The sequence below is a fragment of the Artibeus jamaicensis genome, unplaced genomic scaffold (assembly GCF_021234435.1).
Source record: "Artibeus jamaicensis isolate MK-2021 breed Jamaican fruit bat unplaced genomic scaffold, CSHL_Jam_final contig_452, whole genome shotgun sequence".
In the NCBI taxonomy this organism is placed as follows: Eukaryota; Metazoa; Chordata; class Mammalia; order Chiroptera; family Phyllostomidae; genus Artibeus; species Artibeus jamaicensis.
The window spans coordinates 4,358,652-4,372,941 of NW_026521837.1; the positions used below are offsets into that span (position 1 = coordinate 4,358,652).

Genomic DNA, 14,290 nt, shown 5'->3' on the forward strand with positions numbered 1-14,290 from the left:
ATGGGTTTGGTCCCCCATCAAGGTGCATGTAAGAGGCAACTGATTGATGTTTTTCTCCTCTCTTTCTCCCTTCTACTCTCCCCCAAAGATGAATGAATGAATGAATGGTTAAAGATACTATAGGGTGAAGCCATTTCTTACCTGCCAATTTGATATCAAAAACTCTGAATATCTAGTACTGCAATTTTATATAACAAAGTCTTATGCTACTTGATAGACTATAAATGGGTATAATCACTTTGAAAGGCAAGTTGCTTTACCCAAATTTCAAATATATGGCATACTTCATTATTAAAAAATATATATTGTTTAGTGTTTTTTAAAGGAATGTGTGTGCGTGTGTATGTGTGTGAGGGAGAGAGAGAAACATTCTTCCACTTATTTATGTATTCATTGGTTGCTTCTTGTATGCACCTTGACCTGGGATTGAACCAACAACATAGGTCTATTCGCACAATGCTCTAACCAAATGAGCAAGGGCCAAGATATACATACTTTATAATAATTGAATTTCTATTCACTTCATACATACAGGTACAAAAATGTTTACAGCAACATTACTTTTATTAACTACAATAGCAAAAAAAACACAAAACACTAGAAAAATCCAAATTCTAACAATAGCATCCTAACCAATAGTAAAAGTGAATAAGCAACACGAGTGAATATGGATGAATCTCATACTATAATTAGAAGTGAAGAATGAAAGTCATAGAAGTATATTTGCAGAATAATTACTATTTTTAAATATTCAAAGATACTTATATAAACAGAATGAGAGGGGAAATGGATAGTAGAGAAAGAAAGATTAATTTGAGAAGAGATCAAGAATGAATAAGCAACAGTTCTTGGTGACAAGGTGTAAGGGGGAAGGGGAGGGAAAAGAAGTGAAAGATGAGGGTTTTGAACCTGGTAGTTAGAGGAATGGTGGTCTCATTAATCTGTTTGAGATGGTGAGAGGGGCTAATTTGGAGAACAAGATTGTTTTATTTTTTTTTTTAGATTTATTGAATTTGATATTAGAAGACTGTATCTATCCAGGCAAAAATGTACAGTACATAGTTAAAATTGTGGATCTAGAATTTGAAGCAAGGCTGTTTCAAGGCTACAGATAAATTCTGGAATAATCCATCCTAAGGTGATTAGTCTCAATGGTAGGTGAATTCTCCTTTAGAAACTGGATATAGAGAACACTAGCTTTATGAGAATGGTTGGAGATTGTGTAACTAAAAATTAATTTTGACCTGAATAACATTGATTAGAGTTAAATGAAATGATGTGATATAATGAGAAACTCATAATTTTGACAAGTGAAATGTTGAAGAGTGCATTATTCCAGCTTTTCTAACCTTAATACATGAATACATAAATTTGAAAAACTGTCCAAAATTACTTTGTCATTATCTGTCTACAAATGAGAATTCCTTTATCTTCTCACATGAAAAGGGCTCCATTATTTTTACCTATTGGCCATTCTTATTTATGATAGTTGCACAGTGCTGTGTAATTAATTAAAATGATAGTTGTAGGTATAATAGCTCTACCTTGAGAAATACATCTTTATAGTTAGTTGGATTGTCACAAAATAAGGGAGTAGCTCACACCACATGGTTTGAGATTAAGTTTATTCATTCTTGTAAGTCGTCTTTATTTAAGTTATAAGCAATACTCTAATTTAGTTGTCACAGTGATAGGTAAAATAATATGAAGATTGCATAATGAACAATATTCAACATTAATATATCTTGTTTAACTGCTTAGATATAAAATTAGATATTTTAAAAGTTGAAATGTAATAAAATATTTCAAAATGCTAATTGGTAACACCAGAATCATTTTTAGAATAGAAAAATTTGAGTAGAAATTTTGCCTGTCTTAAATATTAAGTTGAAACTATTCTTGCAATTACTTATGTGCCTAAATTTATTATGCTCCATCTATCACTCGTGAAGTTATTTGGGCCTCCTGTTCTCATTTGTTTTTTTTGTGGAATTAGAGTTGATTTTGTTCCACATTAAAATGAATTTACACCTACTATTTTATTTTACCACAATGTAAATTTGCCCCAAACTTTTTAGATTTAGTAGATTTGTAAGAAAGAACAAGAGGAGAAGACAGACACTTTAACCTTCAATATTTAACTTCAATTTTTTTTTCTAAGTAGATAGTGTTTGTCATCTGCCTTCTAATACCTAAGCTGGCTTCTTGCTTATCAATTACATCATGGCTTCAGAAATATTGCCTGACCTTGGGAATGCTAAATGCTAGAAAATCAGAAAAGCAGCAGGAAATGCTGTAATAGCCTGTCACTGTTTGTCCTGATTATTTTAGTTAACTGTACTTTGGAGTGGATTGAGTTTTGGTCAACCTTTTGGAACATCTAACCTGGCATCCCAAACAGAATATGATGAAAGGTACCGCAGTGCAAATTGCTCTACTAATTAAAATGTGAAGCGATAGGTTATAAAAAGCTTGAGGTCTAGAAAGACAATGATTAATTTATGCAGAATGGTCCCAATTTTAGAAGATCCTATTTAATGGTCTGAACGCATTAGCCACAAAACCTAAGATTAGAAGTATAGGTGGTTTACTTTGGTATATTTTCTTCAAAATCTATATTCTGTTTGTATTTGTCTTCTATTGCTATATAAAAAGTTATCACAAAATTAGTAGAAGCTTAAAACCACACAAATTTATTATCTTATAGTTCCTGTGGGTTGGAAGTCCAGGCACTTGTGAACTGGAAACTCGGGATGGAGTTGTAGCAGGCAGAAATCAAGGTGTTCGCCAGAGTAGAAATCTCATCTGAACCATACAGTCTTTGTCTAAGCTAACTGTTGGCAGATGCAGTTCCTTGCAGCCACAGGTCTGAAGTTTCCATTTTCTTGCTGGTGTCAGCTTGGGTATGCTCTTAACCAACTGAGCTACCTGGCCAGGGCTTAAGTCTGTATTTTTTTAGGAAGATCAGCAAGTTTCCTAAAACTGATCTTAAGAAAAGTTAGTGGGTGTAGAGGAGGGATTGCTCTAGAAAGACAATTCTCAAAACCAAAATTCTACCATTACACTGTTTTGTTGGTACCCCTCAGTTGAAGAGAAATACAACAAATGTGAAATTCGGAATTTTACTTTATTCATGAGTTTAAATCATACAGAGAGGGCTTGAGAATTCCAGAGTTTTCCTTCTGGTTTTTTTTTTTTTTTTTTGAAGCTGTCCTTTTGAAAACAGGGGCAGGCATATATGATTTCTATTTAGATAAGTAGTTGACATGAGCCAGAGACCCAGAAAGGCAATTCAAACTTGTGTTTATTTTAGTTTCTTTTTTCTCACTGGGAAAGTACAATGGAAAAGTTGACAAATATTGTGCATTGCTCCAACTTCAATAAAAATGTTTAGACACATGCAACATCCAATTAAAGCACTGAGTTTTTTCTTTCTTTTAATATCCCATTTCTTTCTTAGTATGTCATTATTTCTTATTATTTCTTTCGTAATTATTTTGGGCAATAATTTTTTTCTCTACTAACTGGCCTATACTTACCCTAATGGAAAGAAATATCGATGTATTTATTTCATTAGAGAGATTAGCTTTTAGTCTTTTATAGCCCTAATAGTGTTTTTATTATTTCTACTTTGTGTACATCTGTCTTTGTGTTGATCACTCTGGATCAAAGGTTAAAAAGTAGAAAGAACTTAACATGCATTTAAGATGTTCTGGAGTTACTGTAGTCATCATTTTACCTGTAGATACTTTAATAAATTAGAAATCAAGAGAGAAAAAATAGATAGATTTGAAAGTCTTTCTAAAAACTGTCTAGTTATCTATCATAAAGCCTACAATTTTCAAGGAAATAAAAGCGAACAATATGGGTATGTTTATTGTAAAGCAAGACCATTCTGATAGTAAAATATGCCAGCCATACATATTTATATCCCAAGTTACCTAGTACTGTGTATGAAGTAATAATAGAAGTTAATAGACTTAAGAATTGCTACCTTCATCTGTTGATTGACTCCAAGCCATTTTTTTCTCCATTTTTTTTTTGCATCCCTCTTCCACTTCTGCATTTCTTTTATTCCCTTGTCTTCTCTTGTATTCAAAGGTAGTGAATCTGGAAAGCTATAATAAAGGTGAATAAAATTAATAGAGAGAGACGGTAATGGTATGGTAGGCAATTACCGAAGATAGTGATGGCAGGCAACTTATTAGTTATAGTTTTGTTGTTTGATTTTTAGAAAATCGCTTTAACATTACATTAAATCTTGAGGTTCAGTAATTACAGGAGTAACTGAGCCATCTGGCCAGGGCAAAATTCTTAAACATTTTCTAACAAAGCTATAAATTGAAAATATTAAGTCTCTTCTGTTAGCTAATGAGATCGCTATACAAAAACAAATGTTCCTTCTGTGTTTTAGAATTCTAACAAATTCCAACAAGGGATGCATAGATATCCTTCACCGAATAGACAAAAAATTTATAAATAAAAAATAACAGAATTGATAAAATATCATTAAGACCTGATTGACTCAAGCAACAAAAATTGTTAGAAAGTTACTTTTACTCTTTCATTTTCTTATTTATAGAAAAAATATATTTAAAAAACTTTATTTAAAAATAAGCAAAACCTATATATTAAGATTTAAAACTACAGAATGGAGCGAAAGTATTGATTGTAGGTTTACAGTTGTTTGTATGGAAAATAATATAATAATAAATAATAACACAAAAATAAACTTTCTCATACTCAGAACTGTAAATGTACTTTTGCTTCACCTTGTACATCATTTGCTTCATCATACAATACAGAAAAGCTACTTACCAGTATTTTGCCCATCACTTTTCTAACTCTTGCTTTTCACTCTTTCTTTTGCAAGGGGAAATTCTTCCCTTGCCTTTATGTAAAAACTTAGGCCCATACTTCTCTTTTTACCCTTTTATAATAATAATAGCTACAGTTACTTGAAAACACAATGTCAATTCCATAATTACAAAGTGCCTAGCCGGGCCCTGGCTGTGTAGTTCAGTAGGTCAGAGTGTTGTCCTGATACACCAAGGTTGCAGCTATCATCCCGGTCAGGGCACATTGTTTCTGGAGCAACCAATGAATGCATAATGAAGTGAAACAACAAACTGATCTCTCTCTCTCTCCCTGTCTCTCTCTGTCTCTTTTTCTCTCAAATCAGTAAATTATCTTTTAAAAGACTGCCTAGTTAGTATACTAATCAGCACTCAAACTCTATTCAAAGCTGACTTCCACCAAGATGGAGGCATAGGTGGAGACGCCGAGTTTTCTCACACAACCAAGTTTAGAGACAACTCAATATTAGCAACAGAAAACACAGCCAGAACACAGAAAATTGAACTTTTCGGAAGTCTGATAACAAATTCTTCAGCCTGACCGGTAAGAGGGGTGAAACCAGCAGCTGGCGGAGTTGGGTTGCACAGGAATACTTCTCAGACCGACTCAGGCGCGGAATCCAGGCGCAGGGTTGGACCTAGTGAGAGACCCAGCGAGCGACCTCGGGAAACAGCGAGGGAGCAGGGCTGTGGGTTGACTGTGGTCGCGCATTCGTGCGGGGATAGACAAGTGAGGGAGTGGGCGATTGGACCGGGTCCCAGCGGGTCCCCAAGGCAGCGGAGGGCACCGCCATTTTCCCGCTCTGACCACGCCCCCACATACAGCGTCACAACCCAGCGACCTGGGAGTCCAAGGCTCCGCTCCTCATACTTAATAGGCGCGAACAGACCAAAAATGGCTCAAGAAGATCTCAAAGCCCCAGAGCCTATAAATCTAAGTGATGAAGAAATAGTAAAACTCTCAGACGCAGAGTTTAAAACACTGGTGATCAGGATCCTCACAGAACTGGTTGATTATAGCCACAAATTAGAGAAACATTATGAAGGCGAAACTAATTGAAATGAATGGAATTACACAGGAAACCAATAGCGATGAAAAGGAAACTGGGACTCAAATCAATGGAGTGGACCAGAAGAAAGCAAATAATGGCCAAACAGAAAAGAGTGAAGAAGCAAGAATTCAAAGAAATGAGGAGAGTCTTAGGAACCTCCAGGACATCTTTAAACATTCCAACATCCGAATTATAGTGGTACCAGAAGGGGGAAAGGAACAGCCACCGGTGAAAAACTTATTTGAACAAATAATAAAGGAGAATTTCCCCAATCTGGCAAAGGAAATAGACTTCCAGGAAATCCAGGAAGCTCAGAGAGTTCCAAAGAAGGTGGACCCAAGAAGGAACACACCAAGGCACATCATCATTACATTAGCCAAGATTAAAATGAAGGAGAGAATTCTAGAAGCAGCAAGAGCTAAGGGGACAGTCACCTACAAAGGAGTTCCTATCAGACTATTAGCTGATTTCTCAAAAGAGACCTTACAGGCAAGAAGGGGCTGGAAAGAGGTATTCCAAGTCATGAAATCCAAAGACCTACAACCAAGATTGATCTATCCAGCAAAACTTTCATTTAGAATGGAAGGACAGATAAAATGCTTCTCAGATAAGGTCAAATTCAAGGAGTTCATCATCACCAAGCCCTTATTATATGAAATGTTAAAGGGACTTACCTAAGAAAAAGAAGTTAAAAAAACATGAACAGTGAAAGAACAGCAAACTCACAGTTATTAACAACCACACCTAAAACAAAAGCAAACTAAAAGGACAGCTAGATCAGGAGTGGAAACATAGAAATGAAGATCTCAAGGAGGGTTAGCAACAGGGGAGTGGGAGAAGGAGAAGGGGGAGAAGGTACAGAAAATAAGTAGCATAGACAGTAGATAGAAAATAGATGGGGGGGCAAGAATAGTATGGGAAATATAGAATCTAAAGAACTTGAGACACATGGTCATAAACTAAAGGGGGCTAATGGTAGTGATGGGGGGGTAGGGTGGAGGGGAATGAAGGGGAGAATAGAACAACTGTAAAGGCATAATCAATAAAATAATAAATTAAAAAAAACAACAAACTCTATTCAAAGCTAAAACTTTCCCTTCCCTTAGCTAGGATTAGTTGTGGGTAGAAGCCAGTGAGATTGTCTTCTCTTATTTTGTTGCTTATCTCCTCACCCACTTGGCAAGTTGCTATCTCTGACTCTACCAGGATTTAACCTGGAAGGAGGAAGAAAGATAGAGAGGCAAGCAATTTTTACCTGACTTCTGTTGTGAAATGGCTTCGTTCTTTCTGAACTTGATATGTTTTTAAGGATTACCCTTTCTCTTGTGTGTACTTGTGTGAAGTTTTCAGAATCCTTTACTGGAACCACAGTACCTGTGATAATTCAAAATTTTTTTTCCTCTTACTAGTCAATACCTAATTCTTCTTCTTCTCTTTTCTTCCTCCTCTTTCACTCCCTGCAATCTTCCTTTTCTTACTCTCTTCTTCTCCCTCTTTCTTGTTCTTTCAGTGGTACTCTGGGAACTTTGAGTGATACCCTGGGTAGGATTTTTTTAACAACTTTATTGAAATTCACATACCATAAGATTCACCTTTTTCAAATGTGTCTTCAGTGTTTTTTAGTGTAAACACAGAGTTGTAGAACAATTACCAGAATATAATTCGGGACATTTTCTGGATAGAATTTATTAGTTCCAGGCTAACCCTCAGTGTAGACTTGCTTCTGGCCCCCTGACCCCCTCCCCTGCCTCGGTCCAGCCGCAGTGGGTCTAAGGGTCCCCTCGAGGTGAAGGTAGGAGTCGGCGAGGAAATCAGGCAACTATGCAGCTCGAGGCAGATGATGCTCTGAAGACCTTAATTGAAAGTAAGGCTGAAGCTTTTATACTATTCTAGCTGGCAAGCGATTTCAGCTTCGTTGGCTTTTGCAGTTACTGTTACTATGCTTCTTGGTCTGAAGAGGAACTTGGCTGTCTGCCTTGGTTAGGCTGTTGCAGGGGGCCTATTCTTATTCTGCGTTTTAGATATGTCTAAAATTGACTTGGGGGGGGGGGTAAACATGCCCTCCATGCCACGTCCACCAGGTTGGAAAATGCTTCTTTGAAGTCTTGGACCTCCCCTCCTGACTTTGTCAAGGAAGGGATCCAACTGTGGACGTGGCACTCCCCACCCCTTCTTCCTCTAATGGGAGAGTAGTAGCTCTCAATACAGCATGCCACTGCACTCTGACTCTCTTGTGTGCCCCCTTCTCCCCACTGGCTGCCACCTCGGAGTGCAGTATTAGCCTTTACGTCCCTAAAGCATCAGGCATCAGTCTGTAGTGTCCCCCCTAACTCTAGGGAACATACATCAAATACTCTAAAGTGCCCTACTGAAGCTTCCTTTAACTTGCTCCAGGTGAAACAATGACACTTTCCCACACCCTTCTTACTTGCGGAAGCAGAAAAATCAGCACAACTCTCTTCAAAGAAACTCTCCTTTTGCAGTGTTTTCTCTACTCTTTATAACTGTGTATGTTGGCTTCAGAACTACCTAACTGATTCTTAGACACATTACCTTGAAAATTTGCAACAGGATAATCGTTTTCACAAGTCATATTAGTATCTGATTGCTAATAGTATCTTGATGCCTCTGTTGAAACTTACAACTTAATATAATGTTTTATTTAACAAATAACTCAGCTATCTCTTAGAAAAGAATGAAGTTTCTCTTTTTCCCTTTAATAAATTTAATTTGATTTTTTTCCTTTTTTATTATAATAAAGTACAAGAAAAACCCATAGAGTTTTGGTGGTAGTGAAGGGATCCGAATAAATAATCATTCAAGCTAAATATACTTCTTACACAAGCTAAATAAAACCTTTTGGCTTTTCAAAGCAATATTTTACATCTTCCATTTTAACTATCACATTGTTCATTTAAGTAGACACCCCTCAAGGCAGACTCTGTGCATAAAATGCTACATAGTAAACATTTGGAAAGGAAAGTAACAGGACAAAGTTGTTCTCATTTGTAGCTGGAGTTGCTTTTTTTCAGTCTGAATTAAATTATTATAAATGTAAATTAAATGAACATTTTAGCTTTTTTGTTAGTCTTGTATAGGTTAATTTTAAAATCTAACAAAATATATAATTACAGAAAATAACTTTAACATTCTGCATTTCCTCTAGCTTCTTTTGCCTACCATAATATATACATTGCATATTATGCTTAAATTGGTTTTATCTCAGTTAGTAATCTTAGTAAAGAGCAATTTTCTTTTCAAGAATTATCAATTCACAAAAATCTATATAGGAAGTTTTGACTAGCTGCATTTCTCCCCTCCAAAATGAAAATAGGATTATTGAGACCCATAGAAAACCTTCAAGGTTATCAGTATATCACAAACTTAATTGAATGCCATTGAAAAACGGACCTTAAAAATGTTATCACAAAGGCACCTTTCTACATTTTTGTAGAGTCTTAGATTATGAAGCATGCTTATAGGTGTAACTTCTTTCCTTGTCATAGTCACCCTAAAACAGTAGTAGTATTATTATTGTCATTGTTATTGTTATTATTCCTATGTGACAAATAAAAAACTGAGATCTAGAGGTGAAATGATGTTTCCCAGGGCAAATGGTAAATTGGCAGTGTGGGGGAGGAGGGAACATTCCTCTACTCTTTAAAGTTCTTTTGATTAGTCTAATAATTCTACGTGAGAGATGAACAAGAGAAAACAACCAAATTTAATTACATGTTCAAGAAAATCAGAGACCCTCACAAGTAAGAGGTTTGGAGACAGAAAGTTAAAACAAGATACAATATGGCATTCTGGACTAAGGATCAGGTAAGGCACCTTAAGGGCTTTAGAGGTGAGGAAGGTCTTATAAAGGACAATAAGAAAAGCAGATGTTCAGTAATTAGATGTTTGCCCTGTCCTGTAGATAGGTGGGAAAAAAAAGTCTCTAATAATAACTGTTACTATGGGCAAGGCCCCAAATTTAAATTGTTTAAGGAGAGGTAAAAATTTCTCAGAAGCCTGCAGGGTCTCTATTGCCATCAGCTCAGAAGAATTCACATGCCAAAGTGGCACATCTTGGGGAGGCTTTCTCTGAACCTCTTGAGCAGCAAAGCTGGGTCTAGAAATAGTTAAGTCCATTCAGTATACAATTTATAGTTACATATATTGGAAATATAGAAATCAAACAGTGAATAGAATCAATAGATGAGATGTATTCTGTCCGCCTTCTCCCACTGTGGCTGCAGGGTGTCCTCTCTACTCCTATTTTACCTGAATGGATAGGATGAAACTTGGAACTGTAATCTGAAAGGCTTTCATTTCAGTCTGGCTGCTTTGGTTTAACCATCTGCACTTGCACTTTGGCCCCTTGGGACCCTAAGTTCTGTCTGCCTTCTCTCATGAAATAGAACACTATTTTCTAGTTCTGTCTCTGCAGTTGATTCCACTGTGCTAGGGAAGGTGGTGGTTTTTTTCTTTAATTCCTTTACCCCCTCTGAATTTAAGTGTGGGATTTTATTTATATTGAAAGTTATATTGAGAAATTAGGTAGACAGGGACCTCATAGTCTCTTATTATTGATGTAGAACTTTCACTACTGCAAGTGCAGTCAAGTTGTTGGTGTGCAGACCATCTGTTGTTACCTTTGTTTCCTAGGTAATATGCACGTGTCACTAGCTGAGGCCCTGGAGGTTCGGGGCGGACCCCTGCAGGAGGAAGAAATATGGGCTGTACTAAATCAAAGTGCCGAAAGTCTCCAAGAATTATTCAGGAAAGGTAAGTCTTGTTTTCCCTCTAATATTGAATATTGGGTGGCTGAAAATACATAAGGGACAGCGTATAGAAGAGTACTTTCTCTTACCTCTTAAAGCTAAAAAAGCTCAAATCTATTTGAACATCTTTGTTGTGCCTGATATTGTGCTAAATAAGGACTGAAAATACTATAGAATGACGAACAAAACCAAAAACATTGTCATTTTATAGTCTAGTATGGAAAATGGCTATTAATAAAACATTTATATAAACAAATGTAAAAAATGCAAGCCATGACAAGGGCCACACTGGAAAGGATTCACAGACTCATGAGAACTCATAATAGGATTTGACATGATCATAGAGAAGAAAAGAAAGGCCTCCCTGTATAAGTCACCTAAAGCTAAGATCTGATAAAAAATAAAAAAAAGAAGAAGAAGAAGTTAACCAAGTTAGAGGGAGGGAAAAACATTCCTGGCAGAGCGAATAATATGTGTATCAGTCTAAATTGGGATAATGTATACAGAATAACGACTTAGGTGCTTCCCTGTAGAGGTAGTTGCCTGTTCCAAAGGTTGTGTGGCATTTTGGAGCAGGAAAATTTAGGCAGTCACTCATTAGTTGTCCCAAAACAGTTGATAGCCCACTGAAAAGCTCCAACATGAAGGTGATGTTTGCCATTTACACATGACTAGCACCTGTTTACAACACTAGGCAAAGAGAGCAAGTTTCACCTGAAAAGGAAGAATCAGTCTTTGGTTTGAATGGATTAATCAGGCACAATAAACATAACAGAAATAGATGAGGCAGTGGTTTTCAAAGGCAGGTCCTGTGGATGAGTAGAATCAGCATTGCCTAAAAAGTTAGTAGAAATGAAAATACTTTGGCCCACTGTAGACCTAACTGAATCAAATATTCTGGGAGTACAGACCAGCAATTTGTGTTATAACAGGTTGTTAAGGATGTTCTGATGCCTGTTAAAGTTTGAGAACCATTTATAAGTCTGAATTGCTAAATACCAAGAGCATGGGAACCTTCTAAAAGTTGTAGGGGGACCACTGATTGAATGCAAATTAGGGACAGATGGTGAAGCTTTGTTGTCACTCTCATTGCTGTTGTTTCCCAGTCCAGGGACTGGAACTTAAAATAGTGTTAGGTCCCACTCCACCCAGTTCTGCTATAACCTAGATGTTTGAAGATCTTTGATTAGAATTAAGATAAATCTAAAGAAAATGAATTCATTTTATTTAATGCCACCTACCTAAATTCTAGCTATTTAAATAGACCTTGTTGCTTTGTTCTCTTTATTTTAGTTTTCCAGAAAACTTGAAAGTATAGGCACTCTAGAACTTAGAACAGGTAGCCATGCCCTGAGGAGGTTGTTGAAGAAAAGATATGCTGGTGGCATTACTCAGTTAATTAACAATTGTCAATTAATATTTAAGAAACGTCTGCTTGTAAGGTGTTGTATGACATGTCAATAAGATGTCACTGTTGCCCTTAAGGGATTTATTCAGATCAAATGTGTGTGAAAATTTTACTACTTCAAATGAGTGGTAGAGACAATAAGTACTACAGATGTTTGGTCAGAGGAGGGAGAGGTAATACTTCCTTTTATTGTAATGAAGTATTGTAATACTTCCTTTTTATTAATGGCAGGATCACTGCCCTGGCTAAAATATAAAACACCTTGCATACTCTTGAGTGCCTGAGGGTTTTCTTTCTTTCAAATTTCATAATTTTTTAATTAAAATATTTTATTTATTTATTTTTTGAGAGAGGGGAAGGGAAGGAGAAAGAGAGGGAGAGAAATATCAATGTACGGCTGCCTCTCATGCATCCCCTGCTGGGAACTGGCCTGCAACCCAGGCATGTGCCCTGACTGGGAATCGAACCACGATACTCTGGTTCGCAGGCCCGTACTCAATCCACTGAGCTATGCCAGCCAGGGCCAAATTTCATAATTTTAATAGAGATTGAAGGTCTGAATATAAAATACTTGCCATTGAGATGGAATTATTGCATAACAATACTGGCACATTACAATAAAGAGACTTACTAGATACATGAAGAAAGTGCAGATAAAGCACAGATGCTCACAGACACAGTTCAAAGCTATGGGAGCTTGATGCAGAGTGTGGTTCCCAGGTGTTACAAACAGAAAGAGTTCATCCACATAGTGCTAACAGAGCCAAACACTACACACTGAGAACTACAGTGGAGGTGCCAGCAGGAGCATGGGAAGCTGATGTTCTAAAGCCCAAACTCCCCAGTGGCATGTAGCTTACAAAGTATGTAGGGGAAAATCACAAGACACTGTGGGTTGGGGGGTTTGAGGTCATGCTGGCAACTGATTGGTAGGAGGTGAGGAAGAGTAATAAACCATTTATTTCAGTCGTGAGTACAGTTTTGAGGTCTGTTCTGGTGTCCCTCTATCAGGTCTCATGGGAAAGTAGCTAGGGGGTTGTTCCACCATAGGACTCAGGCACCGAAAGATAACTTAGTCATGATGTTATCTTTAGCCTGACAGAGGTCTAGATGGTGAGACCATTAGTCATATGCAGGCTGCTGTCTTCTGCTGCTTCTGGGGTTGCTAATTATCCAGGGAAAATTTTAGGTTGTTGAGGAATAGAGAGAGATAGAGATGATTTCTAGAGCTAGGATTTAAAGCAAAATTTGATCAAAGTCATAAGGGCCCTTGGTTTCACTGGGAAGGAGCTTGGCAATGCCGCTCTCTGGCCCAGGTGCACTGCCTCTATGATGGCTCTCTACAGAACAGATGCTGAATGATAGTTTTGTCTTTTTTTTTTTGCAAAAGCAAAAAATCCTCTTCAAATTTATTTTAGTTAGAGAAAATACATGTTAATATAGATCTTTAATAAAAGCTAAATAGATTAACACAGACTTTCCTAAAGCAAGTGATGCCTGTATGAGTTTGCTTATTTTGTGGATGCATGGTGTTGGTCATGGTTTCTAGTAAACACCCTTATGAATAATGCTTAGTATTGTTAGGAGAATAAAAGCAGGTAAAATACAATGGTCTCTAAGGAGTTTGTTTTCTAAAATGTGTTTTCCTGTCTGGGTTTTCTTTGTCTTTCTGTGTGTTAGTTTTGGTTCTTGTCTCCCTATCCTTTGGCTTTTTCTTCCTGTCTTTTGAACTTGTTCCTGTGTGTTTTTTAGTATTTACATGAAAGTTGACATTCCTGAGATAAAAGGGAGGTAATAAACATTTCTACTGGGGTTTTATTGAGCACAGGTCAAGAAAATTATCTGTTTCTTCATCTTTTTGAGACTTCTTGCAATTTAAGGCTTTTAGATGTTTTTTTAAATGAACTTGTTGTGCTTATTATTTATTGAATAATCATACCTAAGCCTGACTTTGTTGCAATATACCATATTCAAATGAGTTTCTCCTCAGAGGAGGTAACATGTAAAACTTTTTTCAAATGTGTAATTCTAAACATTTAGATAATAGTGGTATAATAATTGGTTTCCCTTGTGGTTGGTATATATGTTTCTTAGTCTTACTGTCTTATTATTAAAATGTGTGATCTGTGCGATTACTTTTTAGAAGTTTTTGAGATTTAGTTGTAGTCTTACACATGGTCTGTTTTTGTAAATAATCTGGGAATT

The 14,290-nt window shown here is 36.6% G+C and overlaps 1 protein-coding gene across 16 annotated transcripts in view; it reads left to right on the plus strand.

The window, feature by feature from the left end:
• The window catches only part of PTPN13 (protein tyrosine phosphatase non-receptor type 13), a 218,290-nt gene that overhangs the window by 39,731 nt on the left and 164,269 nt on the right, over window positions 1-14,290 (plus strand). For all 16 annotated transcript variants that reach the window (XM_053666414.1, XM_053666421.1, XM_053666415.1 and 13 more), the window contains exon 2: window positions 10,562-10,681. In XM_053666414.1, the coding sequence (XP_053522389.1) occupies window positions 10,567-10,681 (115 nt within the window). In that variant the 5' untranslated portion in view covers window positions 10,562-10,566. The remainder of the gene's footprint in view (window positions 1-10,561; window positions 10,682-14,290) is intronic.